This window comes from Anas platyrhynchos, chromosome 4 (assembly GCF_047663525.1).
Source record: "Anas platyrhynchos isolate ZD024472 breed Pekin duck chromosome 4, IASCAAS_PekinDuck_T2T, whole genome shotgun sequence".
In the NCBI taxonomy this organism is placed as follows: Eukaryota; Metazoa; Chordata; class Aves; order Anseriformes; family Anatidae; genus Anas; species Anas platyrhynchos.
Genome location: NC_092590.1, coordinates 70,325,794 through 70,342,862, shown reverse-complemented (window position 1 = coordinate 70,342,862; position 17,069 = coordinate 70,325,794). Strand labels below are relative to the sequence as shown.

Genomic DNA, 17,069 nt, shown 5'->3' with positions numbered 1-17,069 from the left:
TAGACACTCATGTTATTTGTATCTCGTGTGTTTGGAAATGCTAGTTCAGTTACGTTGAAAAAAAACAGCCAAAGCTAAGGAAGCAACTAGCCTATTGGAAAATGAGGACGTCTAGGCATTCTTCTGCAAGACCTTGCTCAGGAATCTGTGAAGACTTGTATTGTTTAGCAGCCTGGTTGTTAGTGCAGAGAGCACAAAAAGCACAAAAATTCATGTGATGTAATTTCTTCTATATTCCGTAATCTGGGAAGTTTTTGCAGTTTTTGGGGGAGATCTGCAGCTGATGATGAAACACCTGAATTGTAGTGGAAGCTTTTGCCTTGGTTGTGGTACTGTGCAAAGGTTCTTTCATATGTAGACTACATTGCAAATGGAGAGGGAAGGAAGACAGGCAGGTGTGTAAAGTATTATCCTGTTAGCCTTGCTTCTTAAAAGATGAGGTGAAAAATGCAGATGCCATGGCCGTGTAGTGACTTTTCTCATTCTGATTTGAAAATGGTGTATTACTTCTCAGTCCTCCTTTCTCTGTGTGCATGTTGTTCTTTCCTGCCTCAAAGGTGCTGTTTTACAATGTCCTAGCAATGGTACTGAATTTAGACAGTAGTATTAATAGGAACATAACTTGTATTAATTCTTCATGTATTTTGAATTTGCTTCTTTGATTAGTGGGTAAATATATGGAGCAAGATTTCCAGTTGAAGGAGGCAGCAAAAGTATGAATGTTATTCATCAGGACAGTAGCATGTGTTCTGGAGGGGGGAATTATGTTGGGCCTGAACTGAATAGCCAAGTGGAGGGAGGAAGTTACTCAGTATGAGCCTCAGGGATTATTTAAAAAATAAAACACACAGTTGTGCTGTTATTGAACAGAAGAGGTAGGAAATAGGGGAAGGGAGCCAGGGTCCTCTAATCATCCACCCACATGGCCTAAATCATTGTCAGGAGTGTTAAATAATATGTATATTCAAGTGTTTCTACACTTAAAAACATTCTTTAGGTGCTGCTAGGTGGTGTTTTCTTGTTTTGTTTTTTAACAGAAACTATTACACTGACTACACAATTTGTGTAGTTGATGTGTTTGTACATTCGTGTTGATATTTACCATTGTTAGTAAGCGGTTTGGCTTGTTCTGCTCTACCCCCAGGCTTGTTGGTTCCTGTAGATGATGATCATCCTACTCTTTTAATTTTGGGTGTTTTACTTACACTAAGGTATCTCATACCTTTATTGCAACAACAAGTGAAGGATACCAGCCTGAAAGGCAGTTTCGGTGTAACAAGGAAAGAAGCAGAGATTTCACCTTCACCAGACCAGCTTGTACAGGTAAAACACAAATAATAACCCTAACCTGAAGAGTACTATTTGGACTATGGGGGAGGGAACCTTTCAAACAGTGTGATGCAACACTAGTTTGGTGTCTAGTGGTTGGAATTCCTGATAAATAATTTTAATAACATGAAATCCTCGAAAAATGCTTGCTAGGTGTTCCTAAAGGAATTCATAAAAATTACTGCATTCCTGAATGTGATTCCTCCTCCTATAATAAGCTAACATGATAAGAGACTACTACCAAGAAAGCAGTTAAATGGCTTCATTGAGATGAGCTTTTCCTCTTAGTAAAGGATGATGATGATGATTAGATACCGCGTATCTCAGTCACTTAAATTGCACCACTAAAATTTAATGTGGTATATGAGAATGAAGGTAGTATGTTGCATCTTCACATACTTACTCCAGTACTTTGTTTTTTAGGTTTATGAATTGACTCTGCATTATACTCAGCATCAGGACCACAATGTTGTGACTGGAGCTTTAGAATTATTACAGCAGCTTTTCAGAACACCACCACCTGAACTTCTCCATGCCCTGACCACTACAGGTGGCATTGCACAGGTCAGTGTATCCAAAGATGAATCCACCATCAGGAACCGGAGTGGGAGCATAGTGGAGCTCATAGGTAAGCTATGTTTTTGGTAATTCGTGTAAAAGGAAATTATTGCAGGCTCTATTCCTTAATGCTACCCAAAAGTACGAAGGATAAAATAAATAGTGTAAAGGTATACATGACATTTTTCCTTGTACAGTCACAGATCCTCTCCCACTTCATTTTCCTTTAAGTGGGTGTACATTCATTCAGTATTGTGGAACTCCAGAGTATTTTGTTTTGTGTTGATGAATTTTTGTTTACACAGAGCAAGTTAACCATGGTGACTGATACTTTTCACAAAATGAATGTTCTCACCAAGCATCTGACAGTTGTGATTCATAGAAAGCTGATCTAATCAGAATTTATGTTAACTAAGAGCTCCTTGCTAAATGTCAAAACCAGCATGAAATTAAAGCATGTCTTAACTTCATCTGTAACTTAAAATCAGCTATTAGTGTTCCTGTTTGTGAAGTGCATGTTCTTAAAATTGTCTCTTAACTGCTACTTACCTGTTTCAAAAGAATCAGTCTCTGATTGGATTTTATGTAAGGACTTCTGCACTGAACTAATGGATCATTCTAGTATTGCTGCTCTTAGAAGTAATTAATTAGCCAGGAGCAATCATACCAGTGAAATTTAGAACACTTTTTTAAAAGTAAACTTCACACAACTTGCACAGAAAATTAAAGTTATTTGGTGGCGAATGACCCCCAAAAAACTTGAGCTTCAAAAGCATCAAGTTTGTTATTTCTTCCTGGCCTTTTTTTTCCTTCCCATTTGAGGCTTTTAGAATTCCTTCGTGATTTCAGCAGCTCTGTCTTTGCCCTGATATGTTACTTTCTGTGATTTGCAGCTGGAGGGGGGTCTTCATGCAGCCCTGTTCTTGCAAGAAAGCATAAAGGTGATTATTTCCAAAATCAATCTTTTAATTGTGTTCTCCTCAGATTCCCCTCCCTCCCTTCATTGTCTTGCTGAACTCTGGTCTTTGTTCATAAATTCCTTCCTGTTACCAGCTGAGCTTCATCAATGTAAATCACTGTAAAAAGAATTCTGATGAGATTTCTGATATTGCAACCAAGATGTTCTAAAATTATTTGAAGCAGTATTGGTCTTATTTTTGCTGTAACACAGCAAAATTATGCTAATGAGTATTGAGGCAATTTTCAGTTTTAAAGAGCATATTTAAAAATACTGTCTGAACAGGGCATTCCTTCTTTTGACAGTAATATTTAACTTTTAACGTAACTCACTAAATAGTTAACCTTCCTGTTTTTGAGAGTCCTGTTTTTCTTCCTCTTTCGCTAATGTGTGTTTGTTTGCATGCTTTGATGTGATGCTTTTTGCTTATTTTTTATGCCTTGTCCTTGACGATTAGCATTATTAATTCTGTGTCTTACTGTGTATATTTAATTTCTTTAGTAAGTAACTTGTTTGGCAGGATTTAAAAAAAATAATAAAATTTACTCTGAAGTATTATTTCCCAGTTTGTGCATGAAATTACTTTGTATCTAGTTATATACTTAAGTTATTTCACAAAGGAATCATTCTAGATACAGCTGGCAAGAGATTTGTCATCTGTTTTAGCTGAGGAAGATGTTATTACTGCAGTGGAACAGCGTGTGAGAGTAGTGCAGTCAGTGCAAGCATAGTAGGCAGAGAGATGTGCAATACTGTAAAAAGGAAAACCTCAGGGAAAGATAGTTTAAGACTCAATAGGGTTATTCAGACTCAAAGGACTGCTGTAGCTCATAGCTTACTTTTTTTTCCCAACTATGTCCTTCCATCTTTGTGTGCAAAGAATCTCATTACGCTTCATTGCTGTAACAATATGCCTAAACGTGAACTAGTGGGTAGAGCTGAATAAAATAAGAAATAATCTCTGCATCAATAAGCACTAGTTTAAAAGCAAGAGAGTGAATAAGAAGGTGCTCTGGAAGTAGGTATTGCTGCAACATCCGAATGTGAGAGACTGCAAGAAATCATAATAACAATGCTTATCAATTCTACATGAAAAATGGTAGAATTATCACTTCGATACTTAAAATTGTTAATGGTCTTTAGTGAAGATTTAATAATATTATAAATTCAATTGAAGTACTTGATAAACACTAACCTTCCCTCACTTTATGGGAAAGCATGTATGGAGCCATCAGTTTCCATCTTCTTTCAAGATCATGATACAAAGATTATTTTGTGGTCTGAAAATGGCATAAATGAATTTGTGGAAATTTGTTCATGATTTTGAATTTCATGCAGGTTTAATCTCAAATTCTGAATTGTTCATTTCCTATTGCTCACCACTGAAGAAAGGAGGGAAAATTAAGCTTATTCCCAATTCCTGCTCAATGTAGTTTTGCAGTGTCTTGGCATATAGAGTAGTATGCTTCTGTGGTTAGCCATAGGTGAAACTTCTCAAGCTATAACATTCTTCCGCTATTAGCCTTATGTTAGAACTTGGATTTTCTATGTCTCTTCAATCATTCTGCTTCAGACCAACTTTAGTTTGGAGCAGCTGGCCTATGCTACTTTGTTTCGGCTTCAGAAAATTATTTGCAAACAAGGCTGAAAACTCGTTTCTAAATGAAGGAATATGTTCTGCATCTTAACTGACTTTTGTTCCTCAAAATAGAGAAACGCTATTCTGTGGCTTGTTTTATAGACTTACGTAGACACGCAAAGCCTAATATGCCTTGTAAGTGTTTTCCAGTGTCCTTCTTCTTCTTTCACTTTTAAAGGTGATCAGCTGTGGAAAGTAGAATACCCCAGTTTCTTTCAGTGAAATGGACATAAATGTGGGAAAGAATTGAGAAAAATATGCCATTTTTTCATGCTTTTGCTTGGGAATTCTTAGCACAGATTTACTCACTCCTTTGAGAATGTGTAGCTCTCAATGAGCTGCTGTTATTTTATATAGAATATACACTGAAATGTTGTGGTTACCTTTCTGCCTTACTTACAGTCTTGAATAGCATAAAACATACTTTTATGAAGGAGACAGTTTTACAGTGTTTTTTTCTGCATATATATGAAGCAGTTATGATAGGGAAATGAATACAAAAGTCTGTTAATGCTTTTCTTCTACTGGTAACTTAAATGACGTATAAAAGCATTCACGTCAAGTTGTCAGAACACTGGTATCTTACATAGTAAATCTTGGACTACCAGTGAGGTTTATTCTAAAGTGCAAAACAGGTTTGCTGTCATGAATCCCTCTGTTTGAGCAATTGGCTTATGAGATTCATAAGGATGGCCTTAATTATTTCCTCTCCTTTTCAATACAGTTGTATCCTTGTTTTGCTCCCAGGCAGTGAGATACATCTGCAGGTATCTTTCTGCACTACCTCTATTTTAAATAGACATTAAACTGTGAGTAAGTGAACTCTTTTAAGATGACTGTGTTAGGTTATAAGTGATTCTTTCTTCCTGTGGCAAAAGCCTCCCTAAAAAGTTCTGCCGTAGTAGCCCTGAAGCATTTTCCTTTCTTGTACCATTGGAATTCCAAGCCCTAAAATAAGAGTAGCCTTTACTTAATGACTTTCACAGCCTTAAGGATAGAGAAGTTATTTTATTATTTGTCGTGCTTAATGTCCCTCCGAGTTGGGGGCAGACATGCGGATGCCTTAGTAATGGGCCATACTTGAAGAAATTACTGGGATTTTGGTCACAGTACACAAAAATAAACTAGAATGAGGACATAAGTTTTTTATTGAATGGTACAACCATTCAGTAAACTTGCTTAACTGTGTGTCTTCGTGACTGTTTCTTTCCTGACCAGATAGTGAGGGTCTGGATGTTCCTTCATTTCTTCTTCCATCTGTTGCGTGCTATAGCTTTGAGAAGTTGTTTGGATAAACTTCTAAATGCAAAATTTATTTATTTTTAATAACTTCAACTGTTGAGCATTTCAAATCGGCTTTAACTTTGGTAAACTGTAAGGCTTTTCTTACATCACACTTACCAGGTAAAATACTTCTCGGTGAAGAAGAAGGTTTGGAAGATGATTCTGAAACCCGATCAGATGTCAGTGCTGCATCATTTGCAGGTACTTGGCTTTCCTTTTAGCAGTGCAAACATATGTTACTTTACATTACAAAACCTTTATTTTTCCGACAGTACATAAAATACAGAAGTGTGTGTTATGGTGACAACAAAGTAGATGGACACTCAAAGGATGTGATAGGAAAAACTGAAACCTTAAATGCTCTTGGGTGTAAAATTTAAGTAATGAAGTTGACTGCCTATTTTTTTAAAAGGATCAGGCTGTCACTGGCATAGATGGATGGCATAGAAGTGAGGAAGTATTATAAGAGATCTGACAGATGATTGTTTCTTTACTGTGGTTTAGCTGTTTAGTCATGAATTTTCCTTAGCCTAATTTAATTTAGAGCATAGTATTTTAAAGATGCTCGTGTAAAGAGTGAAACACAAATTTAAGCGTTTGGTTGACCTATAAATGTCTTTTTGCAGCTTCTGTGAAGGGCGAGATTACCAGTGAACTAGCTTCTTCATCGGGTGTATCAACAGCTGGGTCAGCAGGGAGTTCAGCTGCTGATCCTACTGGACACGATATCATTACCGAGCAGCCACGTTCTCAACATACGTTGCAGTCAGACTCTGTAGACCTGACGAGCTGTGATTTGACAAGCACAGCTACGGAAGGGGAAGATGATGATGTGCTTAGTCGAAGCTCCAGTCAGATCAGTGCTGTCCAGTCAGATCCCACTATGGACTTGAATGACGGTACACAGGCTTCCTCACCAATTAGTGATAGCTCTCAGACTACTACAGAAGGTCCAGACTCAGCTGTAACCCCTTCGGACAGTTCTGAAATTGTAAGTGTGCAGCGGGCAGAGGGGGGATCCACTTCAACTGAGGGGCCTGACATATCTCAGAGTTCTTCCATGGAGGGCCCAGACTTGGATTCCTCTCCTTATTCGTCTTCTACTTTTCCATCCTCAGCTAGTAACAATGGAAAGGTTAGCAGCTCACACCCCCATTGGAGAGCTTGACCTCCTTTTAACACTTTCACTTGAGCAGTAATTAAAAACTACAAGGCTCTAATCATTCTGTTCAGTGGGTAGGTCATGCGAAGACAAGCATCAACAGTTTGTCGCTTACTCGAAAAATGCCAATATCAGAGGCTTGATAAAAGTATATGCTCTGAATAATGTATCCTTCAGTTTGTATAGATCCATTAATAATTGTTTGGGTGCAGAAGAACTAATGGAAGTGTTAAAGGGTGAACAGTCATACTTGGAATGCTAAAGGAATACTTTTGAAACCTAACACTTCACATTTTCTTCTGCCTGTGCTTTTTCACTTGGCAGCACAACTCATTTTTATTCTTTTTATTCCATCGTACAAATTTCTCCTATACTCAGCAAATATTGCATGATTTACTAAAGAAACAGATACCTAATAAACATTTGAAGTATGCATACAGTACAGCTATGAGATTTCTTTTAGGCAAGTATATCCTGAGACAGTAATTTAAAAAAAAATAATAAAGGGAAAAAATAATTCTGGAAGCCAGAGAAAAATGCACAAGAGGAAAAACTTAATATTTCATTTTTTTCCAAATATTGTTGAACTTTTGACTGAAGTTGATAGTTTGAAAGAGTAATAGTCTTTTACACCTACAGAAGATAGTAAACTTACAGTTATGACAAGCAAATACTCCTACAAATATGAAATAGAGGAACTAAAGGAGTGATGGTACTTGCATTGTCTCTGAACAAAATGTAGGCAGTGCAGAGGTCAAAGTGTGCAGACATTTAAAGGCAAGTTACAGAGATTAACAAGTTGTGCATATTGCAGATTCTTGTCAGACTGTTGCATGTGTCAAGTTTCATAATATTTATTAACTGTAATTACAAATAAAATTATTTTTTTCCCCAACTGACAGGCTAAGTGGCATCCCCTTTATCCACATGCAGGCTTTTTAATGAAAGATTTCAAGGTGCTTCTTCAGCTATTCCCTGAATTTATCTTGTATTTCCTGATTAAAAAAAAAAAAAAGACCTTAAAAAAAACCTTAAGTTTATGGTTACCAATTTTTAGTCTTTTATGGTTATTTTCCACAAGTATCTACTGTCTGTATGCTGTATTGGTCAAAATCCTTTCCATGTATGTCCATTTTAGCACTGATTTAGGATGAAGGGATTAAAATGAGTTCAACCTCACCTGTCATTTTTAAAAATTCTACATGTGTGTTGTTTGACTTTTTTTTGTCTATTCACAACGAGTGAGGTTATGGGAGAGTGTGACAGCAAGGAACAAGTTTGATTTGTGACAATAAAGGTATCAGTTTTGATTTGTAACTAGTGAGATAATTTTCTTTGGAATAAGGAAGTGTGGGGAGTTGTAGAGGAGGTATTGCACTACATGCTCAGCTTTCTCAGTGCTCACATCCAAGTTCATGGCTTAACTGGGAGACTCTCAGATCTAACCATGTCCTGTTACGGCTCAAATGCTGGAGGAGGGAGGGAAGCTGCTTTGGGGCCTGCACGCAGCTGTACACTAATCTGTCAGGCTCACATTTGCTTTCAAAGTATTTCTAGATTACTAAAACTGCATGTTTGAGTGTTATTACTGTGTGTTAAGTTATTTTAAGTAGTGTCTTTGTACTCTGTAGGTTTTGGAGGGTGCTGAAGGACAATATTCTGGAATGCAAATTGGGCAGCTGCAAGATGAGGAAGATGAAGCTGCTAATATTCTCCAGGATGATTCATCGGAGTCTTTCAGAAATTCTTCTATTGGTATGTTGATAAATAAAGGAGGAGAAAAAATACAGAACTGGTTACACCTTTAGGGCAGATATTACAGGTGAATCTGTTATTGTAAGAGACTGAAGACTTAAATGGAAGTGAAAAATAATTAGGTTGAAATGTAAAACAAATATATTTTAACGCTTGTAATGAATAACTTGTTTTGATCACCGCTAATTTATTTTTCATGTTTATAATTAAGTTCAATCAAAGTGCTTTTAATTTGCATCTAAAATAGTGTGTAATGAATTGCCTTCTTCTAAAGCTCTTCAGCAGCCTCACCTGTTGAAAACCACGAGCCACAGTAGGCAGCCTTCTGATGGCAGTGTTGATAGATTTACATCAAAAGAGGATGCAGCAGATCCTGGTGACCATGAGAATAAGGTGAGAAGCGGTCACGGTGGTATGGTTCAAAGTCTGAAACAACTGTGTGTTGTTTTTTTTTAAAAAATCTGTGGATGTGTAAATCGGTGATAAGCATGGGTAGCATATATACATAGTGTACTTGGCTGTAGGTCAGGATAGCTAATATTGACTAGTAAACCTGAGCTGTAACTTGAATTTCATTTAACATAAGGTGAATACACAAACTTTTATACTGAATGCCATTGCCAGCAAAACGAAAACAGATAACGTTTTTAAACTGCTGAGAACACAAACCTGTTTTGTCTGTGTGTTAACAGTGTACACTCCTACCTGAAATATCTTTGCACTGGTTGCTACCTGTGTAGGTAACTTTCATCTCCTCAGGAGTTATGTATATCTTTCTTACTCTTTGAGCCTCTCTTTCTGCAGAGGGGCTTCTCTGATGGGTAATCATTTCCTCTTGTATTTCTCTTTAGTATTGGACCTTATTCTGTGCTGGGTCAAGAGACACTGGGTTTATTGGAGACAGAAATTAGATTAATTTGGGCTAAAAGCGCAGAATGTTGTCAGCCTTCTTTGAAAACAAGAATTGCTTTTCATGTAAAGTTTCCAAAGATCATTGGTTTAAAAAAAAAAAAAAGTTTCAGACTCCTCCTGATGTAAACAGCAAGTCTAGGTAGTTCAGAAAGTATACAGAATGATTGTTGCTTCTCTGATTAAAATTAAACCAGATTGAAATCTGATGCTGGAGACTTTCCCAAAACTTTCCAAAAAACGTTTTAAGAAAAATATTTTAAGACCTTCTTTTGGAATATGTATTAAACACGCTTCATATTGAACCTCTGAAGTTTTGGGAATGTGCAGTATTTCTAAAACTTGTTATGCTTAATATTTTGTTTAAATTGAAGATTAAGTTTTATTTATGTAAGATTTATGATTTGCCTTCAATAGCCATCCAGGATAAAAGGAGATATAGGCCACTATACAGATGGAAATTCTGCTCCTCTAGTGCACTGTGTTAGACTTCTGTCAGCCTCTTTTCTACTTACTGGAGAGAAAGGAGGTAAGTTTGTCTTTAACACTCATTGGTTCAAAGCTAAAAAGTTGTAAACATCATTAACTTACTCTGATTTTCTAAGATCATATTATTAAAGAATTCTGGTTGTTTTTTTTAACAGTCCTTTTTTAAATGAACACAGCAGAGCACAGAGAAACCGAGAAACAGTTAAATTTATGCAATTTTTGTGATGAATCCCGTTTTGAACCATTTGGCATATGACATATTACTGTCATCTTGTCAGATGCTCAATTGCACTTACCATTTGTAAACTCTTGTGAGATAAACCTCTAGGGCTATTGCGCATTTGAACCCTTTTGTGGGGCTGTATTTTTTTTTTTTACAGAGAGCTTTTAATACTTTAGGGAGCTTTTTAAAACTTTTATTTTCCTTTTCCCAGCTTTAGTTCCAGATAGAGATGTGAGAGTCAGTGTAAAAGCCCTGGCAGTCAGTTGTGTTGGAGCAGCCATTGCCCTTCACCCTGAGGCTTTCTTCAGCAAACTGTATAAAACACCCCTTGAAGCAATGGGAGAAGAGTATGGTATGTTGTAGTTCAAATCTTCCTTTTTAATAATGTCTTTGGGCTTCCAAGTAAGTAAAGCAGCATTTACACTGAAAACTCTTTAAATCCAGTTTAATATTTGCAAACAAATATTGCACCAATTTATATTGATACACTATCTGTGCTAATGGTGTCAGTTACAGAGCCAGTGGAAATAATGTTATTGAACATAGCGTGTATGGTGATTTTGTTTATTTTTGCTAATAAGAGTTAAGCTTTAGCAGAAGAACTTACATCTTTAGGGAAGTATTTTCTTTAGCACAATTGCTATATATAAGTTGATTGTTTCCCTTGTAGTTTCTTCTAATTTATTTCAGGCCGTTTTTTAGCTGGTTTCTAAGGCATTTGGTTCATTTATATGAATAATACAATATAATTTTATGAATGATACAGTATAATCAATAGAGACCTGGAGAATTCAGCTGGTTTGATGCTGATAGAAGCAAAGGATGGAGTGTTGACCAAAATCTCTTTAGATTCACCAGAGCATTTTGGGTACAATCACAATAAAATGTTAGTGGTTTTATATGCAAATCTTGGTGTGAATGGCGTGATTGTGTGTATTACATGGAAAAGATCTCTGTAAGGTAGAACAAAGAAAAGCTTAGTGTGAATATGCTGCTTTTGATTTGTGTGATCAATACCTTCACTGAGACATTTTTAGGGATCAGTTAAGTCTAAGAGTAGTATCTTTAAAATAAAGTAGTTGCAACTTGTTTTCTTAGAGGAGCAGTATGTATCAGATATTCTGAACTACATTGACCATGGAGATCCCCAGATTAGAGGAGCTACTGCTATTCTCTGTGGAACAATTATCAACTCTATTTTACTGAAATCCCGCTTTGATGTGGAAAAATGGCTAATAAACATCAGAAGCTCAACAGGTAATGAAGTTTTTTAAGAGTCTCTTTTTTTTATGTGTGTCCAAAACTCTGTTGTTTCATTATTTTAAATTCCTTTTTTGTTAGGAAATCTCTTTTCCTTGGTAGACTGCATACCTCTGTTACAGAAAACGTTGAAAGATGAGTCCTCTGTAACATGCAAACTGGCTTGTACAGCTGTGAGGGTAAGCAGAAGTAATAATTTACTTGCACTACCAGAGATCACAGAGGCATTACTCATTGTCTAGGATCCACTATGCTCAGGTGTATAAATATCGAACAAAAAAGACTTCTTCCCCAAGAAAGTTTATTGTGAAGTATATAGATTCAGGCACAGAAATGTTGAACAAATAAATGGAAAATAATTATGTTGGTTAGATCGTGTATCGGTATAATGTAAAGCTATTCTCAGTTATGATAAATGCACAGGTATGAGCTATAATGTTCTGTTAACCAACGATAGGATGAGTGAACTAAGTATGAAGAATATCGAAGCTAAACAGGGAAGTTTGAACGTTTAGCACCTGGTTATAGCCTGTATTTAGAAGTCAGAAAAGAAATGTGACAAATGACAAGTGAAATGATTATTTTCTGAGATAAATAAATAAACATATAAATCTCAGAAAAGTAAGTGTTGTAAATTGGGTGAAAGATTCACCAGGTAACTGTAACAGCTGAATTTGTGAGTGGAACTTAGACCATGTGATGTTATTTCTGTAATAAAAAAAAACTCTGGGGAAGTCGTCCTTTTCAACAGGAGGGATTTTTTCCATGATCAATTTTCCAAACTCCCCCCCCCACCCCCAAAAAAAAAAAAAAAGTAGGAAAAAAGTAGGAGAGAGGACAAAATGAAGCCCCAGGGAAATGAATGGGTCAGTGAGGCAAAGTGTAAAATGCAGATATTTGATGGATTAAATTATGGTTTCATGTGATGATAGGAGGGGTCTGTGATGCAGCTGGGGGAGGGAAATCCAGCTAGTGAAACAATGCTATTTCTTTCAACTTCTGTTCCATTATCTTATTAGCTATGTATAATGGTTTCACTTAATATTTATTTTTTTTTTTTAAAGAAGACTTCACTAGGTATTTCCCTGTTTATATAACATATGCTTGTCAATTTTGACTTTTTTTTCCCCTCTAAATAGATAAAGTTGCCTGAATTCATGCCTTCAGCAGAAATATTCAGAAACATTTTGGGTTGCTAATCTGCAAACAGGAAAGTGTGTTTTCATGTAGTAAAATAAGACTTTAAAGCTTTAAGGTTCTGCAGTGTTTTCTAAAAATCGCACATTTTGCATGTTGTTGAAAGTCATTAAAATGAAGTATGGCTTGTTCAAAATCCAGAAATTGGAGCCAAGTATTTAAAAATATTCTGTGAAGTTATGCAATACAGTTTTTGAACAGAGAAAAATACAGTGCTTGTGCTCATTTTGCCCCCTCACTTTTTTTTTGGGGGGGGCAGTTGTCCTCTGATCTCTGAAATTTCAATTCCTCTCTAGAGTTTAAATTCAGGAGAAGGTTTTAGCAGTTTACATGGGGTTGGTGTCCTGGCCTTGAAAAGTAGTACTTTCTCTTGATCAGTAACTATTTGTTAGTATTTAAAATAAAACAGATGGTTATAGTCAAACATACTTTGATTTAGAAAACCTCTTCTGTAATATAACTGGAATTTATTTATTCTTTTTAGCATTGCATCATGAGCTTGTGTAGTAGCAGTTACAGTGAACTAGGTTTACAATTAATTGTTGACCTCCTTACGCTGAAGAATAGCTCATACTGGCTAGTAAGGACGGAACTTCTGGAAACACTTGCAGAGGTAGATTTTCGGTAAGTGTTTATATTTTTCCATGAGCATTGTAGCTGTTATGCAGAGTGGTTGTGTACAGGATACTGGAATCATAACGAGGAGAGGTTTCTCTTCTGAAAAATTAACCAGTTTCATAAAACTAGTTTAGACCAATCATTTTTTCAAGGAATATGTGAATTTCTTTGTGAAGTTAGAGCCTAATAATACTATATAAAAAAATTTTAGTTTGATAGTCTGTTTACCATGTTTCCTGTAAATCTATGATAAAAGGGAGCACATATAATCTGGGAATTAATTTGGATTTCATGTCCAGTTGTTTGTGTGTGTCTTGTTTTTTTTTTTTTTTTAATTAAAAAGTTCCTGACATGTTCTCCAGTATTGTGAGCTCTCTTAAAGTTCATCATGTTTTGTTACACTGAAATAACAAGACTTTACTTGCATTCCCTCCTTCTCTACACGCTCTTCTGAGCCTGAAAAAGAAAAGTTGCTTATGCAAAAACTCCTTATCCATAGCCATAAAATTGGGCTCTATCTGAATGGTGATGTTTATTACAATCTTTTCAAAACAATCTGATTTCACTGTCATGGAAAAAAAAAAATCAATGTGTAAATGTATTTTAATTAAAGTAATTCTTCTGCTGTGCAATCCGGATAGTGGTTTAGCAAATAACTTGCCTTTCTTAAAGGCAGCCAAAGGTTGCCTTTACTTCTCACACTTTCCCTGCAGTGGTGTTCTTACAATATAAACAAAAATAGCACTCAGAGCACTGAAGGCAGAAATAGCTTAGAATGTTAGCTACTGTATCCTAAACTCTTTTTTATCATAGGCTAGTCAACTTCTTGGAAGGAAAAACTGACAGCTTGCACAGAGGTGTTCATCATTATACTGGTGTAAGTAAACAGTCATTATATTGTGTTTCTGGATTAAGGTACCAAGGTGATTTTGCCAAATAGTGTTGACAGAATTTAATTTTAAACATTGGTAGATGGTTTACGTATGCTTTGTATAAATGAGTTTCATTGTCTGACACTTCTTACAATTGGAAAGATGCTTTACTACTAAGATACAAATATCTTAGTGTTCTCTGTGTTTTGTCTTGATTGTTTGTTTTTTTTTTGTTGTTCTTAAAAACTTCTTAGCATTTCTGTATCTAAATAGTATTTTTAACAGTTTGTGGTAAAAATTATTTTACAGAATTTTATGGCAGAAGAAATCTCACTTGTTAACAGTCTTGTAGCAATCTGATCCAATAATGAAAATGCTCAATGAACTTTATTTTCTAGCTACTAAAACTGCAGGAGAGAGTGCTCAATAATGTTGTAATCTCTCTGCTTGGTGATGAAGATCCAAGAGTGCGACATGTGGCTGCATCCTCATTAATGAGGTGTGTATGTATCTTCTTAAAAAAAAAAAAGTTTAGAATGTTTATGCATATTGTGTACGTAATAACTAAAATAACCTCTTAGTGTAGTTTTTGTATTTTTATTTAAAGAAGGGAGACTAATGCAGCTTTATGGTATCTAGAGCATGCGTCATTCTGAATGAACAGATAATCATGCTTTGCACAATTAAAATTACGTTTAAGTATTCCTCCCAGAGGGTCACTCTCAGTTTAAACTTCTAGTTAGTTGTCTTCGTGATGGAATGATTTGTGCAGTATCCTTGCAGACTTAAAATGTTCTAGTGAGTTGTCCTACTAACTTTCATGCTCATTGACTGTAGTAAGGTGGTTGATTTTGCTAAAAAAAAAAAAAAAAAAAGGAAGCTGCTAGCTGTAAGCTATTACAGTTAAAATTTCTGTCCATATAAAGGCACCAAACAGTAAAAAATTACTTGGTAGCTGGTTTATTGGTATTCAAGAACTTAAGTTTTATGTTTAAAGAAGTTAGGAGCATTTTATATTGAATTCCTGGAATTTTTTTTTGTCAGAGGTGTCTCTTTCCTAGTTCTTCAGATTATTAATTGCTGTCCATTCCTGGTAATGAATAAGTGACAGTGAAACTTGAAAAATTGTGCTACTGAAGAGCATACCGTATTGCAGAAAGAGCTTAGTGGAGAAATTATTAACTGTTGCATCATAGGTATTACTAATTGTTTTTATGCAGGAACTTGCTTTTGAAATTGAGTGGTTTTTTTTGTTTTTTTTTTTTTTTGTTAAACTCCAACTTGTTACTACTCAGTTTTCCACGTGTTCATGCTGATTCAGTGATAAAGTCAGAAAAGACTTACCTGGCCAAGAAAGTTGCTGCTAGCTTCCTAGAACCCCCTTGAGTGCCAAATACGGGCATTCATTGGAAGCATTGTCAACAAACTTAAAAATAAATGTGTACTGTGTTTTTTTTTTTTTTTGGTATTTATTATTGTCTAAGTCAAAAATGTTGACAACCTGATTTTATTGTGTTTAAATTTTCCAGCATAGAAAATCAAATGATGGAAAAAATTTTGGGGGGTAGAATTGTTTTTCAGTTGATACAGATAACCGTGGAGAAAATATTTGAGGAGAAAGGGGAATACTGAGAGAACAACCCTAGAGAAGTAGTTGTTGTAATGTGTATATATAGGGATCTAAAAGAGAATTTTTTGATGTGTGCATAGGAGTTTTTTTTTTTAACTGCTTGATCACAGTAGAGACCAACTGTGTAAAGATGAATTCATTGTAATGGTTAGCACAACATGAGTTTTAGTAAGGACTTTTATTTCCAATTTGATGTATGCAATTGGTATGTGCAGCTTTCTGAATTGTAATTACAGTTCTGAATATTTTCTCCTTTTGACAATTGTCGTTAAGGCTTGTTCCAAAGCTGTTTTATAACTGTGATCAAGGACAGGCTGATCCAGTGGTGGCAGTAGCAAGAGACCAAAGCAGTGTCTACCTGAAGCTACTAATGCATGAAACACAGCCTCCATCTCACTTTGCAGTGAGCACTATCACCAGGTATGTTATGTGACTTGATTTTAAAGGAACGTAGAGACATTTCAATTCATGATGCCTAAAATTGTACTCCAATCCTGCAAATCTATGTGCTTATGCATTGTCTTTCCAAGCGGTAGTAGCATATGTGGTAGTTTTAGGCTCCATGGAAATGGACTCTGGTTTAATGGATAAACTGATGTGCGAGTTACGTGCTCACTCATTAATTATATGGAGTCATTATTCTGTGATAAACTTCTCTTCATCCCAAGGTCACCCTGTATGTCCATTAAATAACACATCTGATTTAGTGACTGTGGTTGCAGAAGTCTGTATATAATTCAAAATGAAATTCTGGTTTTGGCAGTGTGGTCTTGTTGCTGTGTTTTTGCTGCCAACGGTACTTTCCTAAACTTTCCTGTTTACTTCTCCGTCTTAAAGACAGTCTGAGTTGTGTGTATATATGGAGACTCTTTGCCCCCATATCTATCAGATACAAGTTTTTGACTGTGTACATGTTCCATACATGACCTTGATGATTTGACTCGAGGTTTATGTACTGTATTTTGGAAACAAAGCTTTGTGGAGATGCACAAAATAGTTATTTCTCTACAGCAGTAATCTAAAGTTTGTGAACATGCAAAAACGTTAGAGAGTATGATCAAAAGCAAAGACTAATACTGTACTGAGGAGGGGCAACTTCTGGAGAACCTAGTTAAAAGTTGAGTTTCTGTTTGCTAACAAAGAAATTTGATTAATGAACTGTTTTTCTTTTGCTAGTGCAGAAACA

The 17,069-nt window shown here is 35.7% G+C and overlaps 1 protein-coding gene across 3 annotated transcripts in view; it reads left to right on the top strand.

Annotated features, from left to right (window-relative positions):
- HTT (huntingtin) overlaps positions 1–17,069 on the top strand; it is an 83,519-nt gene that overhangs the window by 12,805 nt on the left and 53,645 nt on the right. Inside the window, exons 8-22 of one of the 3 annotated variants that reach the window (XM_027455606.3) lie at positions 1,145–1,323; positions 1,753–1,957; positions 2,781–2,828; positions 5,889–5,969; positions 6,395–6,759; positions 8,562–8,685; positions 8,960–9,078; positions 10,012–10,123; positions 10,518–10,658; positions 11,405–11,563; positions 11,648–11,745; positions 13,248–13,387; positions 14,195–14,258; positions 14,652–14,752; positions 16,157–16,303. In XM_027455606.3, coding sequence (XP_027311407.3) covers positions 1,145–1,323; positions 1,753–1,957; positions 2,781–2,828; positions 5,889–5,969; positions 6,395–6,759; positions 8,562–8,685; positions 8,960–9,078; positions 10,012–10,123; positions 10,518–10,658; positions 11,405–11,563; positions 11,648–11,745; positions 13,248–13,387; positions 14,195–14,258; positions 14,652–14,752; positions 16,157–16,303 — 2,083 coding nt within the window. Of the gene's footprint in view, positions 1–1,144; positions 1,324–1,752; positions 1,958–2,780; positions 2,829–5,888; positions 5,970–6,394; positions 6,904–8,561; positions 8,686–8,959; positions 9,079–10,011; positions 10,124–10,517; positions 10,659–11,404; positions 11,564–11,647; positions 11,746–13,247; positions 13,388–14,194; positions 14,259–14,651; positions 14,753–16,156; positions 16,304–17,069 lie in introns of all 3 variants that reach the window. The other 2 variants (XM_072037807.1, XM_027455608.3) reach the window with 2 other exon arrangements.